The sequence below is a fragment of the Geotrypetes seraphini genome, chromosome 7 (assembly GCF_902459505.1).
Source record: "Geotrypetes seraphini chromosome 7, aGeoSer1.1, whole genome shotgun sequence".
Lineage (NCBI taxonomy): Eukaryota > Metazoa > Chordata > Amphibia > Gymnophiona > Dermophiidae > Geotrypetes > Geotrypetes seraphini.
In genome coordinates, this window is record NC_047090.1 from 133,722,333 (window position 1) to 133,746,117 (window position 23,785).

Consider the following 23,785-nt stretch of genomic DNA (forward strand, 5'->3'; position numbering starts at 1 on the left):
TCTCTCCCAAGTTCATGCCTTGTGTCCAAAACGCACTCCCTCCCCCCTTTTGTGTTCCGTGTTTGCCTCCCAGCCCATCTTTGCAACTTTCTCAGCAAAACGAAGCTCAAGCCGCGAGGCTTGTCTTCTGCTTCCTGCCTGCCCTGCCGCGCACAAATAGCCGAACGGAAGTATTCTCCGACGTCAGCGCTGACGTCGGAGGGCAGGCTTTGCTTAAGCCCTCCCTCCGACGTCAGCGCTGATATCGGGGAACGCTTGCGATCGGCTATATGTTAGCTGCAGGGCAGGCAGGAACAAAAGACGAGCCTCGCGACTCGAGATGTATTTAACTCCGCGGGTCCCCCGTCCAGCTCTCTCCTGTCCACGTGGAGCGGACCGCCCCTCTCCCTAGACTGGTGGTACTGCCCTGATGGCGGCCCTGACCGTACGGCACACCAGGCAACATCTCGCGGCACACTAGTGTGCCGCGGAACAGCGGTTGAAAAACACTGTACTAGTGGACTCTCAGCTCCACAGTTTGACCTAAACCTTTTCAATTCTAATACCAAACCTGTTAATTCATTTCATTATCTAGGCATTATATTTGACTCCCAGTTATGTTTTACAAATCAGATATCCTTCCCTTTGCAAACTAGCTCTTCCTATTATGACAGCTTTGTTCAATAAGGCATTATTTCAACCCAAACACTTTCCACTCACTCATTCTCTCCCTGATTATCATCAAACTGGACTACTATAACATTGTCTATCTAGGATGTTTTCAAATGCAAAAAAAGAAATTAGAACCAGCTATTAAATTGCTTTGTCACGCCAAACATTATGATTATGTCTCTCCCCTTTTCCAAAAATACTACTGGCTTCCAATAGAACAGCATACAATATTTAAAATTTAACCTTTAAAGCATTACTTATAGGTCTTCCTCTCTATCTTTCTTCTCTTACAATACCATATTCACCAACATGGCTACTAAGATCACTAAATGACCATCATCTCATTCTCTCAAACCCAAGAATGGTCTGTCTAGAGACAACTAGACATTCAGCATTTTTCTTTGTGGCTCCATCATTCTGGAATTCACTGCCATCCTTTTTAAAGATCAGAACTTGATTTCAATAAGTTGTCAATGGCCCTCATATCTTTTTAAAATTATTATAATTTCCTTTTTGTATGGCAATTGTTCTTTCCATTTTGTAAATATGGCACAACGAATTCCACCAAAAAGTATAGTTAAGTCTACCATAATTTTTCCAATTCTTGGTGATATGTTGTATGGCGACTCCTGTCATAATTAATAAAAGTTTATTATTGCTTGATGAAATTTGACTTTTGATTAGACGCCATTTTCCACTGAAAGTACATTTATAATATTGGGGAAGGGGGGATGGTATAAAGTTTTATTTAAGGTTTAATCATTAGATAAGAATGTAATATTTATACGAAATATATGATTAAATATTTGTTGGGAAGGGTGGGTGGGGAGGGAATAGATTACATGTATTTAAGATAATAATTGAAAGAAATTCAAGTGATGTGTATAAGTTCAATTGATGTAATATTGTGTACTTGATGCAAGATGAAAAATGAATAAAGACTTTGGAAAAAAAAGAACTTGATTTCAAGAAATTTAAACCCAATCTAAAAGCTTGGTTGCTCAAACAGGCCTTTAACTATGAGTAAGACTGAGGGCATTTTGAATATCACTGGATTTATCCCTCTACCCTTTCCTGCTTTCCTTCTCTCCCCCCATGAAAATTCTGCTACTTTTGTGCTTCCTGACTGCTGAGAAAGCACAGTTACTTACCGTAAAGCACAATTACTTACCGTAACAGTTGTTATCCAGGGACAGCAGGCAGATATTCTCAACAGTGGGTGACGTCACCGACGGAGCCCCACAGCGGACAGCCTCGAAAGCAGACTTGCTTCCGAGTGCTGCACTGCGCATGCGCGAGTGCCTTCCCGCCCGAGTTAGGGCGCGCGTCTCCTGTGAGGAACCTCAGTTCAGATATCTAACTAAGAAGCCAACCAGGGGAGGAGGGTGGGTTGTGAGAATATCTACCTGCTATCCCTGGATAACAACTGTTACGGTAAGTAACTGTGCTTTATCCCAGGACAAGCAGGCAACATATTCTCAACAGTGGGTGACCTCCAAGCTAAGCATAATGGGATGGAGGGAGAGTTGGCAAGTTAAGAAAAAAGATTTTGCAAAACAGATTGCAAAATGGCCATCCCTTCTGGAGAAAGTATCCAGACAGTAATGAGAGGTGAATGTATGAACCGAGGACCAAGTGGCAGCCTTGCAAATTTCCTCAATAGGAGTTGATCTGAGGAAAGCTACAGACTCCGCCATAGCTCTAACTCTGTGGCCTGTGACTCGACCCTGCAGAGGGAGACCAGCCTGAGCATAGCAGAAAGAGATGCAAGCAGCCATCCAGTTGGAGATGGTTTGCTTCGAGACAGGATGCCCCAACTTATTTGGATCGAAGGAGATGAAAAGTTGTGGGGCTGTTCTGTGAGGTTGAGTGCGTTGCAAGTAGAAAGCCAAGGCATGCTTGCAGTCCAAAGTATGGAGCGCCACATCTCCAGGGTGAGAATGAGACTTTGGAAAAAATACTGGAAGAACAACAGATTGATGTGAAGTTCTGAAACAACTTTAGGTAAGAATTTTGGATGAGTACGGAGGACCACTTTGTCATGGTGGAAAACTGTGAAAGATGGATCCGCAACCAAAGCTTGTAACTCACTGGCCCTTCAAGCAGACATGAGGGCAATCAGGAAAACTACTTTCCAAGTAAGGTACTTGAGATGAGCCTTATCAATTGGTTCAAAGGGAGGTTTCATCAATTGAGCCAAGACAACATTGAGATCCCAGACTACTGGGGGTGGTTTAAGAAGTGGATGAACATTAAAAAGTCCTTTCATAAAGCGGGAAACCATAGGATGTGCAGACAGAGATTTCCCATCAAGAGGCTGATGAAAAGCAGCAATCGCACTGAGATGGACTCGGATAGATGTAGACTGAAGTCCAGATTGTGATAAATGAAGTAAATAATCCAAAACAGAAGCCAAGGAGGTAGACATATGGATGAGTGGAACACCAAGTAGAAAATCTAGTCCATTTCTGGCCGTAACATTGCCGAGTGGACAGCTTTCTGAAAGCTACCAAAATATTTTGTACAGACTGAGAGAACTGTAGAGAGTCTGTTAGGTTGAAAGATACCAAGCTGTTAAGTGTAGAGACTGCAGGTTAGGATGTAGCAAGGATCCTTGACTCTGAGTAAGCAGAGAGGGAAAAACTGGTAGAAGCAGAGGCTCCCTGGTGCTGAGTTGAAGTAGAAGGGAGTACCACGGTTGTCTGGGCCACCGAGGAGCTATCAGAATCATGGTGGCATGTTCTGTCTTGAGTTTGACAAGAGTCTTGAGAATCAGAGGGAATGGAGGGAAGGCATAGAGAAAGTGACCCATCCAATCCAGGAGAAAAGCATCTGCCTCGAGACGCTGGGGAGAGTATATTCGAGAGCAGAACTGAGGCAGCTTGTTGTTGAGGGGAGACACAAAGAGGTCTATCTGAGGGGTCCCCCAATGAGCAAACACCTGACATAGAGGCGAGGAATTGAGTGTCCATTCGTGAGATTGCAGAAGACGACTCAATTTGTCTGCCAGACAGTTGTGCTGACCTTGAATATATGCAGCTCTGAGAAAGATGTTCTGATGGATTGCCCATTCCTACAGCTTCAGAGCTTCTTGACAAAGGGAGTGAGATCCCGTACCTCCCTGTTTCTTGACATAATACATAGCGACTTGGTTGTCCGTCTGGACAAGGACTACGTTGTCGTGAAGAAGGTGTTAAAAAGCTTTGAGAGCATTGAAAATCGCTCTGAGTTCCAACAGATTGATGTGACAAAGACGGTCCGCAGGAGTCCAATGACCTTGGGTACAGAGTCCGTCGAGATGGGCTCCCCATGCGTAGGTTGACGAGTCTGTTTTGAGAACCTTCTGATAAGGGAGATTGTGGAACAGTAAACCTCTGGAAAGATTGGAAGAGAGCATCCACCAGTGGAGAGACTGCTTCAACGAAGGAGTTACTGTAATTTGTTGAGAAAGCGGGTCGATAGCTTATTGCCACTGAGATGCCAGGGTCCACTGAGGTATACAAAGGTGAAGTCTGGCAAAAGGAGTCAGGTGAACTGTAGAAGCCATGTGACTGAGCAGAACCATCATTTGTCTTGCTGAAATTGATGTGAGATGAGACACTTGATGGCAAAGGCGAATGAGGGCATCCCGACGTGGTGGAGGTAGAAACGCTCTGAGCTGGACAGTTTCTAGAGTGGCCCTAATGAATTGGAGAGACTAAGATGGGATCAGCTGGGATTTTGGAAAGTTGATTTCGAACCCCAGACTTTGGAGGAACATAATAGTCTGTTGGGTCGCTGCAACAACCCCTTGTTGAGAGGGGACCTTGATAAGCCAGTAGTCCAGGTATGGAAAAACTTGAAGACCCTGGGCATGGAGGGTTGCAGCCACCACCACCAGACATTTTGTGAAGACTCTGGGGGATGAGGTGAGTCCGAAAGGAAGAACTCTGTATTGTAGATGAAGATTCCCCCACCCTGAATCGAAGATATTTGTGAGAGGCTGGATGAATCAGGATATGAGTGTAAGCCTCTTTGAGATCCAGAGAGCATAGCCAATCTCCCTGATCCATCAGGGAATATAAAGTTGGTAAGGATAGCATCCAAAACTTCTCTTTGACTAGAAATTTGTTGAGGGCTCTGAGGTCCAGAATGGGTCGCAAATTTCCCGTCTTCTTTGGGACTAGAAAATAATGGGAATAAAAGCCCATGTCTCGTTGGTTTAGAGCAGGGGTGTCCAATGTCAGTCCTCGAGGGCCGCAATCCAGTCGGGTTTTCAGGATTTCCCCAATGAATATGCATGAGATCTATTAGCATACAATGAAAGCAGTGCATGCAAATAGACCTCATGTATATTCATTGGGGAAATCCTGAAAATCCGACTGGACTGCAGCCCTCGAGAACTGACATTGGACACCCCTGGTTTAGAGGAACCTCCTCGACAGCTCGAAGGCGAAGAAGAGCTTGAGCTTCCTGAAGAAGAAGGGGAAGTTGCAACAAATTGGAAAGACACTCTCTTGGAGGGCGATCTGGAGGCACCTGAAGAAAGTGAAGTGAGTATCCCTCCCGAAGGATGGTGAGAACCCAGAGATCTGAGGTGATCATCTCCCACTGGTGATAAAAATGGTAAATACGATCTCCTATGGGCAGAAGAGAATTATGATGCAGGGAGGTTGGCATGCTCAGACTGGGGATGTCAAAAAGACTGAGTCTGAGCCTTCTGCTATCGTTGTTGTTGTGGAGGCCTTCTAGGCGGAGGCCTGGAGAAAGCTGGTGTCGCTTTTTGGGGATAACGACGCGGTGGTTGCTTGTATGGCCGAGCAGGAGGAGTCTTAGGCTTCGGCCGAATCAAAGAAGCAAAAGAGCGCTCATGTTCAGATGGAATCATCGAAAAGTTCATTTCCCTGGCAAGGCAAGTTGGCTAGACGGTCCTGCAGATTGGGATCCATATCAACAATGCGGAGCCAGGCAAGACGGCGCATGGCTACTGCAAAGGCCGAAACTCTAAGAGAGAGCTCAAAAGCATCATATGTGGCTTGCAACATGAAGAGGCGAAGTTGAGACAGAGTTCTGATGATCTGTTTGAATTCTGGAAGACTTTGTTCCTCAAGAGCCGGGTAGAATTTAGGCAGCAAATAAGGAAATGGTTGAAATAAGCCGTGAAAATGTAGTTATAATTGAGAATTCTGTTAGCCTTCATGGAATTCTGGTATAATCTGCGGCCAAACTTGTCCATGGTATGGCCCTCTCTGCCTGGAGGGACCGCAGCGTAAAGCTTAGATGGATGAGCTTTCTTTAAGGAAGATTCCACCACCAAAGACTGATGGGATAATTGAGATTTCTCGAAGCCTTTGCAGGATACTGTGCGATACCTGGATTCCAGCTTGCTTCAATACTGGAGTCATAGGAAGCCTCAAGGTCTCCTTGGGCGGATGAGGCAACTCCATGTTGGCTAAGTATTCAGGTGTATACTTGGAATCAGAGTGGAGATCCAGTTGAAGAGCTTTACCCATGTCGAAGACGAACCTGGCAAAAGAGGCAGACTTCGAAGTCGAGGCATCTTCCGGAGAAGGAGTGCGAGACCGAGGAACTACTGAGTAGGAGGGAGAATCCTCTCTGGAATACTGAGACAGAGGCTCAGAGTCCAGGCGCACAATGATTGAGGAAGCTGCACTACCTGCATGAGGAGGAATCAGGGAGTGTTTGCGCTTTAAAACCCTCGATGGTGAAGTTCCCGGGTTTCGAGGAATAGATTGGGTCGAGGCAGGAGGAGAAGGCTCCCTCGGAGGTGGTCTCGTATGGAGGAGTCCTCAACCTCGATGGACTTAGGAGAAGCAGCCGGTGTAATAGCTTTGCGAGAATTATGTTTAGATTTGGAAGAAGTCTCAGTAGCCTTGGATAAACGAGGCATAGAAGTCTCAGAATCCAAAGAAGGCGAAGGTTTCTTTTGTAGAGATGTCTCCTGAGGAAGCTTAGAAGCAAGATGCCTCGAATGCCTTGAGTGAAGCTTCGGTCGAGGTGGAGGAGACTGTGTCCGAGGAGTAGGTGAAGAGTCACTGGATGAGAACCGGCGAGACTTCCGAGGCTTGCTTCTAAGTGCTTCCACTGGGGTCTCAGACTGCCTCTCAGGCTGGCTCACAGGAAGCTGGGTCAAGGACGGTAGGAGTTGAGTAATGACCGAGGAAATCTGCGTGGTCAGAATGGCTTTTAACATGTCCTCGAACATGGGCACCAAGACAAAAGGATCAGACCTCGAAGGTGCTGCAGTGCGCTCCAAGGAGGGCGACCTGGAGGTTGAGTATTCCTGATGCTTGGAGGCACACTTAGCTGGAGGTCTAGTCGAGGCAGATAGGCCGGCAGATATGGCCTGGGATGCCTGTGACTCTGGAGGCTTCTTAGGAGTAGTACCTGAAGGAGAGACAGGAGACTTACCCGTCGAGGTCTTCAGAGGAGTTGCCGCCGAGGCCTTCGAGGCCGAGGCCTTGGTGGAGGCAGAAGCTGGAGTCGAGGTCAAGGACCTAGAGGTCGAGGCCGTTCCCGAAGCCGAGGTCAAGACCTTGTCAGTCGGCTGGTCCATCGTGCCAAAAAATTGAAGGAGTTTGGCACGGCGCCAACGAAGGGCCCGAGTTTGGAGAGTAGCACAGCGTGAACAAGCGTCGGGACAATGTTCAGGACCCAGACAAACAATACACTGACTATGAGGATCGGTGACTGAAAGGGTCTTGTTGCACTGGCTACACTTTTTGAACCCGGTTAGAGGCCGTGACATAGAAAAAAACGAAGCCCGACGTACCGAATGAGGTAAGTGGCCAGGCCTAAGCCGTAAGGCCGCTGCCGGAAGAAAAAATAAAAGTTGTTTTTAAAAAAAATATATTGTAAAAGAAACAAAAGTAACAATGAAACGCGAGCACAGCGACTAATAAAATAACAAAAGCTGCGGTGAGAGAAGGCAACGAAGGTTGCAGAGCTGAAAGAAGAGGACTTCTCGGCTCCGCGGAAAACGTTGAACTGAGGTTCCTCACAGGAGACGCGCGCCCTAACTCGGGCGAGAAGGTACTCGTGCATGTGCAGTGCAGCACTCGGAAGCTCTTACAAAGATCTTCAAGCAAGTTTATAAGTTTAGTATAGTCCTTCCAATTTCCAGTAAAATGTTGAATGGCAACCCCCGTCAGTATTAACAAAAGTTTATTGTTATTTGCTGAAATTTGACTCTTGAATCTCATAGACGTTCCAAATAAAATAGTATCATAGGATAGGGCAACATGATTTTCTAACAGTGAATTAATTTGGGACCAAATTAACTTCCAAAAGGCATTGACAAAGGGACAGAAACCTAAAAACCAAGTGAAAAGAACTACAATAGGGCCCAAACGACAGGAAAAAAAACAGGAATTGAGGTTGCACATGAAAAACCCCTATCATGAATCTGGAAACCAGAGGATAAGCAGTAAGAGGGTGACCCTCGACTGACAAAGGAAAAAATGCAATAGCACTGAAAAGAAGTCTGAGAGATATAGACTCGAGACTAAAATCAAATAAAAGAAGAAAATAATTCATGAGCAATTCCACTATGTTTGAATGTGGAACATGAAGAAAAAAAAGGGGTTCAAGGAGGGTCTAGATAGGTTCCTAAAAGAAAAGGAGATTGAGGGGTACACACAGAAGTAGAGGAAGGTTATAGGAATAGTCAGAAACCACTTCACAGGTCATGGACCTGATGGGCTGCCACGGGAGCGGACCGCTGGGCACGATGGACCTCTGGTCTGACCCAGTGGAGGCAACTTCTTATGTTCTTATGTTAAAAACCTAGACCACTTGTGATGGAAAAGAAATATTGTTGAGTGGCTGATTTCTTGGAGATATCCAGAAGATAACAAACAGGCTGAGAAAGACGCAGCCCAAGAAAAATCAACTGAGAAGGCAAATCATTGCAGATTGGAATGAATCATAGATTTCTGAGTCAGAGTGAACCGAGTAGGTAATATCAGAAGAGGCAAGGTCTCCCTGAAACTGAATTGAAGGAGAAGGGAGAACCCTTGTTGCCTGGGCCACCATGAAGCAAAGAGAAAATGGCGGCTGCTTCTCTCTTGAGCTTAAATAAAATGCTCAACAGAAGAAGTGGAAGGAATGCATATAGAAAACATGCCCGTTCAATCCAGAAGAAAAACATCTACTGCCAGACGGAGAAGGGAATAAAGTCTGGAGCAAAACTTGGGCAACTGGTGATTGTGAGGAGTCGCAAACAAGCCCACTTGTGTGGTGCCCCATTGATGGACTGGAGAGTTGTAGAGTTGAGAGTCCATTGTTGAAGAATTCTGCTGAGGTTATCTGCTAGGGAATTCTACTCCCCATGAATATAGACAGGCAGCAAGAGCAGATTGCAAGCTGCCACCCAAGTCCAGATATGCTGGGCCTCCTGACACAACAGGAGAGAGCCCGTGCCTCCTTGCTTGTTCACATAGTACATAGCTACTTGATTGTCCGTGCAAAGGAGGAGGACTTAAGGGCAGAGTAGATGATGAAAAATCTTGAGGGCATAAAACATCACTCTGAGTTCTAGGAACTTAATGTGAAATGCTCCATTTCCAGGCGGTCCAAAGACCCTGAGTCTGCATAACGTCCATATGAACCCCCCCATGCGTAAAAAGATGTGTCAGTCGTGATGAGCATATAATGAGGGGACAAATAAAAAAGAAGACTTCTGTAGAGATTAGAAGAGATCATCCATAATTGAGGCGACTGCAAATGAGACGATGTCATAGATATACATGCTTTGAGAGACAATCCGTCGACTGAGACCACTGGGAAGCAAGAATCTACAGAGAAATGCAAAAATGTAGTCCTACCCGTGTTAGAACATGAACAGTTGAAACCCTGTGACTCAGAAAAAACCATCATGTGTCTGGTAAAGATGGTTTGAAAAGGAAGCAACTGCTGACACAGACGGATGAGAGTCTGAAGGTGATCTGGAGGAAGAAATGCTCTCATGAGAGTGATGGCTAGGATTGCCCCAATGAATTATAGACGTGATTACGGGAAATCTAATTTCAAAGCCTAGAACCAGAAGAAAAAAGATGGTCTGAGAAGTTGCTCAGACTACTTCCTGAGAAGAAACAGACTTGATGAACCAGATGTTCAGAAAAAGAAAAAACCTGAAGGCCATGTAATCGGATAGATGCAGCCATCACAATCAGACACGTTGTGAAGACTCTGGGAGAAGATGCCAGACCGAAAAGAAAGACTCTGTACTGGTAATGGTAACAACTGAGTTGAACTCAAAGGTATATTCCGAAAACCGTAGGAATTGGAATATGTGGACGCTTCCTTGAGATTTAGGAAGCATAGCTAGTAGGTCTGAATAAGGAGAAATGAGTGAAAAACCTCCCGACCAGAAAAATGATGTGTACTTGGGAATGAAGTAGAAATGGGATGAGAATCCCCGACTCCACAAATTGAAGAGGACCCTTCGAAGACAATCAGCAAAAGAAAAAAGGGAGGACTGTGCAGGATCCAAAACAGACTCTCTTAGGAAAAAGGTCTGAGAGCAGGATGAAAACACTGAGTATGGAAACCTGCCCTATGAAGAAAACCCAGAGAGCAAAGGTGATAAACATTCAACCCTAAATATAGGGAAAAATGTAATTGCAAATCTTCGTTGAGAAGAAGATTGAGATGAAGGTGAAGACAGCTATCGGGTCTTGACCAGAGAGTCTCACTTGGTCTAGTAAAACAGACAATTGCTGAGTAGGCATGTCCCAGCGGGACCATGGAAGCATCAAAAAGGTCGTCCCCCCAAACAAGGCGTATTTACTAGCCTATCCTGGTAGGCAATGTTGAGGTCAGACACTCAAAGGCAGACCAGGACTGGCTGGAACAGAAAAGAGTTGCTGGAAAAACACAGGCACTGTACGTGTAAGCAGAGAAAAAATTTATGCCAAGTAAAGTGGTTATTGAACCAGTGAGGCAGCATAGGAATCTGGGAAGCCGATTAGCCAATTGGTCCCTAGCCTAGCCCACTCTGCCCAGAAAGACAAGTGTGTAGAGTTGACTCCCCCAGTAGGGATTTATTGAAACAGCCTCAGTGTTTCTAGTAGTTAAGGAAAATAAAAGTCCTTAGTCAAAGTAATGATTTTGCAAAGGTAACTTCCAAGGAAATGGCACAAAGTGCAGACTTCCCCTAAGAAATCGTGCAAAAATAAAATCTTAACCCTACTGAAGGGGAAAAAGAAGTATGTGGTGAAAAAACCCACTGCTGCAGAGAGATATGGGGTCTTGCTCAAAGAACGTTCCGCCCCCCCCCCTCAGAGATTCAATCCCAAACTATACAGAATCGATGGCAGGGAGTCGGTGTCGAAGGTTGAAGACAGTTGAATGACTGCATGGCCTTCCCATACTGAATCGACATCGACACTAGCAACGTGAAAGAAGACCGGCGTCGCTTTATACTGAGAAGACTCCTGTGAAAATGCTACCGGTGTCAAGAACTGAGACCAGGTTGGTACCAGAAGTCGACATAAGCGTCGGCAGTAACAACTGAAAATACAGTTGAACATGACGGTGTTGACATGAAGGAAATCTGCTAAAAAGGAAAACACCGGTACCGCTGGCTGCATCGCTGGTACCATTGGTGTGCAGAAAAAATTTCATCAGGAAAGAAAAAATACCAGTACCATGGGTCTATGAACCGGTACCATCGGTGTCACTCCACGCTTTGAAGATGCCCGTATTGAGACACTCATCGATATCGAAGCAGAGTCAGAAAGAAAAAACACCGGTACCATTGGTCTATGAATCAGTACCATCGGTGCCAGAGATGGGGCTGATTGAAGTCGGCAGGACTTGACTTACTGCTACAATGATATGAAGCTCAAAAGAGAAAGTTGCAAGCCAACTTACCTAGAGAAGATCGGGCCCGTCAATGTCGGTGCGGGCTGGAAGAGAGGTGCCGGAAGTATGCTGGGCACTGGATTACTGACGCCGGCTAGTGCCGGATTCCTGACGGCACCGACGGAAAACTGCTTCTGAAGAACCCACATGAAAATGCGCTGGTGAGGAGAAGAGCAGGGGAAGAAGGAAATGGCAAGGCCAAGGATCCGACATTGCTAGAACCAAAGAAGGATGTCTTTGAAGACAATTTCCCCAGCAAAGCAACCGTGCTGACTGGGTAACAAGAAAGTTGGACTTGGGAGAGTCTTTGGACGTCGTGTACCTGGACTTCAGTAAAGCTTTTGACAGTGTCCCACACCGCAGGCTGCTAAGCAAGATGGAATCGATGGGGTTAGGAGAGACACTAACTGCATGGGTCAATGATTGGCTGAGTGGCAGACTTCAGAGGGTGGTGGTTAATGGTACCCTCTCTAAAACATCGGAGGTGACCAGTGGAGTGCCGCAGGGCTCAGTCCTGGGTCCACTCCTTTTCAACATATTCATAGGGGATCTGACTCAAGGGCTTCAAGGTAAAATAACACTATTCGCCGATGACGCCAAACAGCACAGTTACTTACCGTAACAGGTGTTATCCAGGGACAGCAGGCAGATATTCTTGACTGATGGGTGACGGCACCGACGGAGCCCCGGTACGGACAATTTTAGAGTGATTGCACTCTAAGAACTTGGAAAGTTCTGGTAGGCCGCACCGCGCACGTGCCTTCCCGCCCGACAGAGGCGCGCGGTCCCCAGTTAGGATAAGCCAGCTAAGAAGCCAACCCGGGGAGGTGGGAGGGACGCAAGAATATCTGCCTGCTGTCCCACGGTAAGTAACTGTGCTTTATCCCAGGACAAGCAGGCAGCATATTCTTGACTGATGGGTGACCTCCAAGCTAACAAAAAGAGGGATGGAGGGGAGGTTGGCCATTAGGAAAACAAATTTTGCAAAACAGATTGGCCGAAGTGTCCATCCCGTCTGGAGAATGCATCCAGACAATAATGAGATGTAAAAGTATGAACTGAGGACCAAGTAGCAGCCTTGCAGATTTCCTCAATAGGAGTGGAACGGAGGAAAGCTACAGATGCTGCCATCGCTCGGACTCTATGGGCCGTGACAGAACCTTCCAGTGTCAGTCCGGTCTGAGCATAACAGAATGAAATGCACGCTGCCAGCCAATTAGACAACGTACGTTTAGAAACAGGACGTCCCAACTTATTCGGATCAAAGGACAGAAAGAGTTGGGGAACTGATTTGTGTGGTTTCGTACGCTCTAGATAGTAAGCTAGAGCCCTTTTACAATCCAAAGTATGCAGAGCCTGTTCCCCAGAATGAGAGTGAGGTTTCGGAAAGAAGACAGGCAGAACAATGGATTGGTTGAGATGGAATTCAGAGACAACCTTAGGGAGAAACTTTGGGTGTGTACGCAGAACCACCTTGTCATGATGAAAGACTGTAAAAGGTGGATCAGCAACTAGTGCATGTAGCTCACTGACCCTCCTGGCAGAGGTAAGAGCAATAAGGAAAAGTACCTTCCAAGTGAGAAACTTGAAAGGTGTGGTAGCCAAAGGTTCAAATGGAGGCTTCATTAAGGCGGAAAGAACCACATTGAGATCCCAGATAACAGGAGGGGCTTTAAGAGGTGGTTTCACATTGAAAAGACCCCGCATGAACCTGGACACCAGGGGATGAGCTGAGAGAAGTTTTCCATGGACCGGCTCATGAAAAGCAGCAATGGCACTGAGGTGGACTCTGATGGAAGAAGACTTAAGGCCAGATTCAGACAAAGAAAGCAAATAATCCAACAATGTCTCCACTGCCAAGGAAGTGGGATCAAGATGATGAAGAAGACACCAGGAAGAAAATCTTGTCCACTTCTGATGGTAACATTGCAGAGTGGCTGGTTTCCTGGAGGCATCTAGAATGGAACGAACAGGCTGAGACAAAAGAGTATCATGAGAGGTCAGCCCGAGAGATACCAAGCTGTCAGGTGCAGAGACTGGAGGTTGGGATGTAGAAGGGTCTCCTGATGCTGTGTAAGCAGAGAAGGAAACAGTGGAAGAAGAAAAGGTTCCCTGGAACTGAGTTGAAGTAGAAGGGAGAACCAATGTTGCCTGGGCCACCTCGGAGCAATCAGAATCATGGTGGCTCGTTCCCTCTTGAGCTTGAACAAGGTTCTTAACATGAGAGGCAGAGGAGGGAAAGCATACAGGAACAGATTGGACCAGTCGAGGAGAAATGCATCCGCTGCCAGACGGTGAGGAGAGTAGAGTCTGGAGCAGAATAGGGGCAGCTGGTGATTGTGAGGAGCTGCAAAGAGGTCTATCTGAGGAGTGCCCCATTGAGCGAAGATAGACTGTAGAGTGAAAGGATCGAGTGTCCACTCGTGAGGTTGGAGAATTCTGCTGAGCTTGTCCGCTAAGGAATTCTCTTCTCCCTGAATGTAGATAGCTTTGAGGAATAGATGGTGATCTATGGCCCAAGTCCAGATCCTCTGGGCTTCCTGGCACAAGAGGCGAGAGCCCGTCCCACCCTGCTTGTTGATGTAGTACATCGCAACTTGATTGTCTGTGCTCAGAAGGAGAACTTGAGGAAAGAGAAGATGTTGGAAGGCCTTGAGGGCATAAAACATCGCTCTGAGTTCCAGGAAATTGATGTGATGCTTCTTTTCCTGGGCTGTCCAAAGGCCTTGAGTTTGGAATTCATTCAAATGAGCTCCCCAGGCATAAGGGGAGGCGTCGGTGGTGATGACAAGTTGATGAGGAGGTAGATGGAGCAGAAGACCTCTGGAGAGATTTGAGGATATCAACCACCATTGTAGAGACTGACGAAGAGATGATGTGACAGATATGTGACGTGAGCAAGGGTCCATCGCTTGGGACCACTGGGTAGCTAGGGTCCATTGAGGAGTGCGCAGGTGAAGACGTGCGAAGGGTGTGACATGAACTGTGGAGGCCATGTGACCCAAGAGTATCATCATTTGCTTGGCAGAGATGGAAAGTTGTAGAAGCACCTGCTGACACAGATATTGAAGCGTTTTAAGACGGTTGGATGGCAGGAACGCTCTCATGAGGACTGTGTCCAAGACAGCTCCGATGAATTGAAGTCTCTGAGTGGGGATGAGATGAGATTTGGGTAGATTGATCTCGAATCCCAAAAGTTGAAGAAACCTGATGGTTTGGTTGGTGGCCAGGAGAACAGTCTGAGATGAATTGGCCTTTATCAACCAGTCGTCCAGGTAAGGAAAGACCTGAAGGTGGTGAGATCGTAGAAAAGCAGCCACCACAATCAGACATTTGGTGAACACTCTTGGAGAGGAGGCAAGACCGAAGGGCAGCACCTTGTATTGGTAATGACAACGATTGATCATGAAGCGTAGGTACTGTCTGGAGGCCAGATTGACCGGTATATGAGTGTATGCTTCTTTGAGATCGAGAGAACATAGCCAGTCGTCTTGATTGAGAAGAGGGTAAAGAGTGGCCAGAGAAAGCATTTTGAATTTCTCCTTGACCAAGCATTTGTTTAGATCGCGAAGATCTAGAATGGGTCTTAGATCTCCTGTCTTTTTGGGGACTAGAAAATAACGGGAGTAGAATCCCTGGCCTCTCTGATCTAGAGGAACTTCCTCTATGGCGTTCAGAAGGAGGAGGGATTGAACTTCTTGAAGAAGGAGGGAAGACCGAGGAGTGTTGAAAGCAGACTCTCTTGGCAGACTTTGGGCAGGAGGTGACTGAAAGTTGAGAGAGTAGCCGTGGCGGATGATGTTGAGGACCCACAGGTCCGAGGTGATGATTTCCCAACGGCTTATGAAATGTATAAGGCATCCTCCTATGGGCTGTGGAAGATGAGTAGAAGGAGGAAGATTGGCTATGTCCAGGAGAACCAAGTCAAAAGGGTTGAGTAGGTTTTTGTGAAGGAGGAGGTTTCACCTGCTGCTGTTGCTGAGCCTGTCTAGCAGCTGGTCTTTGTTGTCTCTGACGTCTAGGCTGTTGTGTAGTCTGTGGCAGAGGACGAGCCACAAATCTTCGTTGGTAGGCCGAGTGCTGACGAAAAGGCCTGATAGTTGGAGTTGCTTTCTTAGTTTTAAGAAGAGTGTCCCACCGAGTTTCATGAGCCGAGAGCTTTTGAGTAGTGGAATCCATGGAATCTCCAAACATCTCATCCCCCAAACAAGGTGCGTTGGCTAGCCGGTCCTGATGATTGACATCAAGTTCGGAAACTCGAAGCCAGGCTAGCCGTCGCATGGCTACTGACATAGCTGTGGCTCTGGAGGTCAGCTCAAAAGTGTCATAGATTGATCTAACCATGAACTTACGAAGCTGCAAAAGAGAGGAACAAGTTTGGTGAAAAACAGATTTCTTCCGGTAAGGGAGATATTTCTCGAAAAGAGCCAGATTTTGTATAAGCTGCTTTAGATAGAATGAGAAATGGAATGCGTAATTTCCTGACCGGTTGGCCAACATCGCATTCTGATACAGCCTTTTTCCAAACTTGTCCATGGATTTACCCTCTCTGCCAGGAGGGACTGAAGCGTACACACTAGCCCCCTTAGACTTTTTGAGTGTGGACTCAACTAAAAGGGACTCATGAGGTAGTTGGGGTTTGTCAAACCCAGGAATGGGAATGACCTTATACAAAGAGTCCAATTTGCGGGGAGCTCCAGGTACAGTTAAAGGGGACTCTAAATTTTTATAAAAGGTCTCTCTCAAGATATCATGGAGAGGTAACTTAAGATATTCCTTTGGAGGCTGGTCAAAATCCAATGCATCTAGAAAAGCCTTGGATTTCTTTGACTCAGCCTCCAAGGGGATGGAGAGAGAATCACACATTTCCTTCAAAAAGGAAGAAAAAGAGGACACATCTGGTCTAGAGGAAGGTCCCAAAGCAGAAGGGTCCTCGTCACCAAAGGAGCATTCCCCTTCAGAAAGGAGAGGATCCTCTGAATCACCCCACAAATCAGGATCTCGAACTTGAAAACTCCGGTCCCGAGATTCTGGTGTGGAGGGTTCTAGGTGACGAGATTTGCGAAGCGATTTCCCTGACCTGATCGACTCGGTACCGGGAGATGTCACTGGATGCACCGGAGCTGAAGTCTGTACAGCCTGATGGTGAGCTCTCGGCTCCGGTGCAAGAACCGGCATGGAGACCGAGGAAGCAGATTGTACCGGTACCGACAAAGTGGAAGTGGATAAAATAGGGCGTTCCACTGTCGGTACCGGTGGCTCAGACCGGACCGGTACCGGAAGGCTCGGTGCCAAGAGTGAAGGAAGAAGGTGTTGTAACTGTTCTTTAAGCTGCACTTGCAGAACAGCAGCTATACGTTCTTCAAGTGAGGGCACCGGTACCGCCTTTTTCTTCTGCGGTACCTGCGGTGCTGCTCTACGCCCCGAGGATGAGGAACCCAATGTCGAGGGGCTCACCTCTATTGGGGCGGAGCGCTTCCGTGGGCGCCTCGAGGTCGGCAGGATTGGGCTCGCTGCCACTGAGACCGGAGGATGCTCCAACGGGGAAGGCTTCTTAGCCGGCTTACCTGAAGGAGTCGACGCCGACGCGGTATCGCGTGGCGTCGATGAGGTGGGTGCCCACTGCGCCGGAGCCGATGTCGGTGTCGTAGAGTCAGACATTTCGGCACCAAAAAGCAATCTCTGTTGGATTTGACGATTTTTCAGAGTTCGCTTTTTCAAAGTCGCACAGCGGGTGCAGGTAGACGCTCGATGGTCGGGACCAAGACACTGTAGACACCAATTATGTGGGTCGGTGAGTGAAATTGGTCGTGCACACCGCTGGCACTTCTTGAACCCGGGTTGAGGGGGCATGAATGTAAAAACGGCTTCAGCCAAATCGAAGGCCGAGGCCTCGATGGTGGCAAAGGGCCCCGCCGGGGCGAATTCGAAAAAAGAAGAAAAAAACAAATGTTTTTTGTTGTTTTTTTTTAAAGAAAAGAAAATAAAGAAAAAAGGAAGGAAATAATATTTCCTTCACGAGTTTACACGAGCGGGAAGAATCAAAAAGATTTTCTCACAACGGCCGTTGAGAGAAACGCGTCTTCTTAGCTCCGCGGAAACTAAGAAACTGGGGACCGCGCACCTCTGTCGGGCGGGAAGGCACTTGCGTGTGCGTGGTACGGCCTACCAGAACTTTCCAAGTTCTTAGAGTGCAATCACTCTAAAATTGTCCGTACCGGGGCTCCGTCGGTGCCGCCACCCATCAGTCAAGAATATGCTGCCTGCTTGTCCTGGGATAATATGTAATATAGTAAGTGAATGCAGTTTACAGAATTATATGGCGCAGGACCTGCTTACATTGGAAAGTTAGTCCTCAACCTGGCAGCTAGGCTTCAATGCTAAGAAATGTAAGGTCATGCACCTCGGAAGCGGAAATCCATGCAGGACGTACTTCTTGAACGGAGAAACTTTAACTAGGACTTCAGCAGAACGGGATTTAGGAGTAATCATCAGTGCAGACATGAAAACTGCCAATCAAGTGGAGAAGGCTTCATCTAAGGCAAGGCAGATATTGGGTTGTATCAATAGAAGTTTCGTCAGCCGAAAGCCTGAAGTCATAATGCCGTTGCATGGTGAGACCTCATCTGGAGTACTGTGTGCAATTCTGGAGGCCACATTACAGTAAAGATGTGTGCAGAATTGAATCAGTTCAGCGGACGGCCATCAGGATGATCTCGGGGCTCAAGGGTCTCTCGTATGAAGAGAGACTGAACAAATTGCAGCTCTACACTCTCGAGGAACGTAGGGAGAGGGGAGACATGATCAAAACATTTAAATACCTCACGGGACGTGTCAAAGTGGAAGATGATATTTTCTTTCTCAAGGGACCCTCGGCCACAAGAGGGCACCCGCTCAAACTCAGGGGCGGAAAATTTCATGGCGACACCAGAAAGTATTTCTTCACAGAGAGAGTGGTTGATCATTGGAACAAGCTTACAGTGCAGGTGATCGAGGCAGACAGCGTGCCAGACTTTAAGAATAAATGGGATACCCATGTGGGATCCCTACGAGGGTCAAGATAAGAAAATTGGGTCATTAGGGCATAGATAGGGAGTGGGTAAGCAGAGTGGGCAGACTTGATGGGCTGTAGCCCTTTTCTGCCATCATCTTCTATGTTTCTATGAGCCGAAAACTTAAAATGACAGGAAAAAACTAAAAAAAAATAAAACCACAGAGCAGATCAGAAACATATCTGAGCAACTTGCTTGCAAAAGAAAAATTAAGGGGGCAGGAGCAAGCCTACTAGGAAGTAGGCGGAGTTTAAAGATGAATGATATCATTCTGCAAAGCAACTTGCATAACCCTAATGTTCAGGGATATAAGACACATTGCACTAGAATGAATATTACGAGGCTCACCAAAGAAAGGCACACAGGGTGGATTGATAGACTTGAGTTTTGCCAAGTATTTTTTGAAGTGGTCTTGACTTAGTTCGACTGCTTCATCCAGAATCTTCCTCCTTCTCTCTTGCAGAGCCTGTGGAAAAATCACAAAGCCTGATTAATGCTTGAACTTGGTGAGCTCAAAACAAAACAGGATGATGCTTCAGGGACTTTACTTTGTCCATTAAATAGGCAAATGGCTATGAAGTGACAAACTAAGTGCTTAGATATGTTCTAAACAGATAACTTCATCAAGAACTTTGTATCCTATAGTACCTATTGCCTGTTAAGTTCGCAATATTTCTAACATCATGTACACAGTGTTTCAAGATCTAGCCATAATTTGTCAGATTCCACCTGCAGAGGGCATCAGAGGTTTTGGAAAGAGAGCCAATTATGTTCTACATCAGGGGTGCCCAAATGGTTGACAGTAGATCGTAAAGGCAATGCGAGTCGATCGCGTTGCCTTTGTGATCTTGTTCTTCCTGCCTCCCTGAGCCAGGCCAGGCGTGTACAAGCGGCAGACCCACAAGCCTTCACCTCCGATGTCAATTCTGATGTCAGAGAGGAAGTTCTGGGCCAGCCAATCGGCCTGGAACTTCCTCTCCGACGTCAGAGGGGGGGGGAGGCTTGTGGGCCCAGTGCTTGAACGCGCCAGGCCTGGCTCGGGGACGCAGGGAGAAATCAGAGAGTGGGCAGGGAGAGAGAAAGAATCGGGGAAGTGGAGAAATTGGCGTGATGGCTGGGGGGGCTGGGGGAGAGAGAAAGAAAGACAGGCAGGCAGGGGGGACAGAGAAAGAAAGACAGAAATAAAGAGGGGGGCAGGGGGAGAGAGAAAGACAGAAATAAAGAGGAGGGCAGGGGGAGAGAGAAAGAAAGAGAGACAGAAAGAAAAGGGGAGGGGGCAGAAAGAAAGAAAGAAATATTGGATTTACAGAAGAAGGAAGTGCAACCAGAGACTCTTGAAATCACCAGATAAAAAGGTAGGAAAAATGATTTTATTTTCAATTTAGTGATCAAAATGTGTCTGTTTTGAGAATTTATATCTGCTGTCTATATTTTGCACTATGGCCCCCCCTTTTACTAAACTGCGATAGTAGTTTTTAGAGCAGGGAGCCTATGAGTGTCGGAAGCTGCGAGGGGCATTCAGCGTAGCTCCCTGCGCTAAAAACTTAAAGTCATCTGTCTTGACCTCTGAAAAACACCCCGAATACAAATGATAATTAACATTTTCTCTGCATACAGTGTGCTTTGTGTTTTTTAAAATTTTATTGTTGGTAAATCATTTTGACTTGGTCATTTTAAAAGTAGCTCGCATGCCAAAAAAGTGTGGGCACCCCTATTCTACATGTTTCAAAAGTTTTTCTGCCCATAAGGAAAAATGCAAAAAAGAAAATTTCCTGAAGCACTAATTACTTAGCAACCTCAATAGCCAATTACAAGATTAACTTTGAAGATTTTTTTTTTTTAAATTTACATTTTTAAGACACAAGCACAAAAAGCACTGAAAGAAAACAACATGATCTACATCAAGAGTTAAGAGAGAGAAAACCCAAAGAAAAAGAAACTAATACAAGCAATGAGGATTAATCCACATTATACCTGGTAAATTTTTGAGATGATGCACAGTACTTCCACCTAAAAATTAAAGTATTGCACTTCCCTATCTAACAACAGCCTTTCTAACTGATCTGGCACTACATTTTCCTCCAGATCCTTTGATCACCCACCTCAATCATAACCAAAGTTGGGATCTGGTGCCCAAAGCTTCTAAAATTTCCCAGGAAAATTTTCCCTCATTTTATTCTCCCTTCTTAACTCACTTAGCCCAGTCATTGAGGCAACAACAATGTTGAGGTGGGATTCATGTACCAGGGCTCCTTCCAGAATGATGCAGTCATGGACCTTACATCCAACCACTGGGAGTTACTGTTGTATGCTGTCTTAAGACTACCTCGCTTAAAAAGATGGAAACACTGCATTCATAGCATCCTGAGTCCTGACCAGCCCAGGAAAATGAAAGAACTGACCTAGAAATGAAACCCAGGTCCTCTGCACAAAAGTGTACCTCTTTGCTATTGAGTTAGAAGTCTGGATATACATCCAAGAATCACATTCTGCTTGCTTGCTAATATCTCCTGCTAATCAACCTCATGTAGTCAGCATTTCCGAATATGGCAGATCTTGGAGCCCTCTAAAACCAGCAACTTTGTTCAGTTTTCTTGCTTTTTCATGGTGGAGATCTTTAAGCAAGTTTATGAGCACAATAAAACTGACCTCAAATGTGTGATCCAGTCTGTATACGGGCACGGAGTTCACAGCGCTCACAACCTCAAGTACACCACTGAAATTATTCAAGTCTTGAAAAACCTGCAAAACTTCAATGATCCTGCTGAAGACTGCAACCCTCTCTTCAAAATTCTCCGTTTCCACCAAGCACCTAATTGAAACAAGAAATTCAGAAGCACTAATATGCAACACTCTTATTTTTTAATTTATAATAATTTTAACTCTTACATTCAATAAACTTAAAAATGAAAGGAGAAAGAGATACAAAAGAAATCATCTCCACAAAAGAAGGAAATTTTTCTTCCTAAATTTAGTTTTCTTTTTAAATTCTTTTTTTTTTTTCAAAATCTTTATTCATTTTTCATCTTACATCAAGTGCACAATATTACAACATTTAAATTTATACATATCACTTGAATTTATTTCTGTTACTAGTGTTTTAGCCCATTACATTAACAGGTGCTAGAGTAGATGTCTGTTTGTCCGGGTTTTTTTTTATTATTTGTCTCTCTCTCCTTGGACGCTGTCATTCTTTCTGTCTGTGTTTCTCCCTGGCTCCCTGTCTGTCTATCTTTATTTCTAACTCTATCATCTTCCCTCAATCCTGCATGTGGCCTTTTTTCTTTCTCCTCCCATCTTCCTTCCAACGGCTGCTCCCCCTGTCCTCCATACTTCCATTCAGTGTCTGTCTCCCTCTTTCTACCCCTTCCATCTACTGTTCACCCTCTGTCTTGCCCCTTCCATTCACTGCCCTCTCTTCTCTTTCCATCCAGTGTCTGCCCTCTCTCTCTCTCTCTGTTCCATATGGCATCTCCTCCTTCCTATCCCCCTTCCTTTTCCCTTGGTCTGGCATACCTTCCTCCTTCCATGCCCTGCCATCTCTTCTTCCCTCCAAGCCATTCTCTCCCCCTCTGCTTCTTTTCCTCCTTGAACTTCATTGGGCAGTAGCAGCAGCATTCACAATTCATTGCTGTTGCTGGCTTCAGGTCTTCCTCTCTGGCGGGTCCTGTCTTCATGAAACAGGAAGTAGGCAGGACCCGCCAGAGAGGAAGGCCTGAAGCCGGCAACAGCAGCTAATTGTAAACGCTGCTGCTGCCCGAAGAAGCCAGGCCTTGAAGCACCCGAGGCAGACCGCTTCTCTCCCCTCCCAGCCCAACCCCCGCTGACTCTGCTATCTCTCCTTCCTATGCGACCCTCCCAGCAAGATGACCTTAATAACAAACCTCCCTCCAGCGTTGGCAGCCACAGCACGCTAAACAGGCTGCTTCGCGGCTTTCTCCTGCCGTTGAGTCTCTCTGCCGCGTCACTCAACAGAGAAACAAGAGATACTTCTTCTTCACTCTGCGGTAAATGAAAAACTCACGACCTCACAAGCTGGCGTCTGGCGGGAAGGCACTCCCACACGTGCAGTGCGGGCAGTCTAAAAGCTTGCTAAAGCTTAAAGTGATACTTCACTTTTCACTGTCCATACCAGGGCTCCATGGATGATGTCACCCACAAGTGAGAATATGCTGCCTGCTTGTCTAAGGATAAAATTCAGTTGTGGATTAGGAATTGGTTATTGGACAGAAAACAGAGGGTAGGGTTAAATGGTCATTTTTCTCAATGGAGGAGGGAGTGCTGCAGGGTCTGTTCTGGGCCAGTGCTATTTAGCTTATTTATAAATGATCTGGAAATTATAACAAGTGAGGTGATTAAATTTGCAGATGACTCTAAACTGTTCAAAGTTGTTAAAACACATGCAGACTGTGAAAAATTGCAGGCATGCCTTAGGAAATTGGAAGACTGGACATTCAAATGACAGATGAAATGTAATATGGTAATGCACATTGGGAAGAATAACCCAAATCATAGTTACCAGATGCTAGAGTCCATCTGGAGGGGGAAGTCAGTGCCCAAGAAAAAGATATGGGGTGCCAATGTAGACAATACACTGAAACCTTGTGCCCAATGTGCGGTGGTGGCCAAAAAAGCAAACAAGATGCTAGAAATTATTAGAAAAGGGATGGTAAGCAAGACTATGAATGTTATAATGCCTCTGTATTGCTCCATGGTGTAACCTCACTTATTCTGGTCACCCTATCTCAAGAAAGATATAGCAGAACTAGAAAATGTTCAAAGAAGAGTGACCAAAATAATAAAGGGGATGGAGCTCCTCTTGAATAAAGAAAAGACTAAAAAGGTTAGGGCTTGCCAGCTTGGAAAAGAGACGGCTGAGGGGAGATATGATTGAAGTCTACAAAATCCTGAGTGGTATAGAACAGGTACAAGTGGATCATGAAAAATTACAAAGATTAGGGGACACATTTAAAACCAAAAGGAGGAAATATTTTTTCACTCAGAGAATAGCTAAGCTCTGCAACGTTTTGCCAGCAGATGTGGTAAGAGCAGTTAACGTAGCTTGTTTTAAAAAAGGTTTGGACAAGTTCCTGGAGGGAAAGTCCATAGTCTGCTATTGCGACAGATATGGGAGAAGCCTCTGCTTGCCCTGTATCAGTATTATGGAACATTGCTACTATTTGGGATTTTGCCAAGTACTTGTGACCTGGATTGGC

General features: G+C 46.0%; 1 protein-coding gene across 2 annotated transcripts in view; it reads right to left on the reverse strand.

Annotated features, from left to right (window-relative positions):
- Positions 1–23,785, reverse strand: part of SOS2 (SOS Ras/Rho guanine nucleotide exchange factor 2) — a 292,583-nt gene that overhangs the window by 50,160 nt on the left and 218,638 nt on the right. For both annotated transcript variants that reach the window (XM_033951288.1, XM_033951289.1), the window contains 2 exons: positions 21,219–21,381; positions 18,918–19,035 (listed from right to left, as the gene is read on the reverse strand). In XM_033951288.1, coding sequence (XP_033807179.1) covers positions 18,918–19,035; positions 21,219–21,381 — 281 coding nt within the window. The remainder of the gene's footprint in view (positions 1–18,917; positions 19,036–21,218; positions 21,382–23,785) is intronic.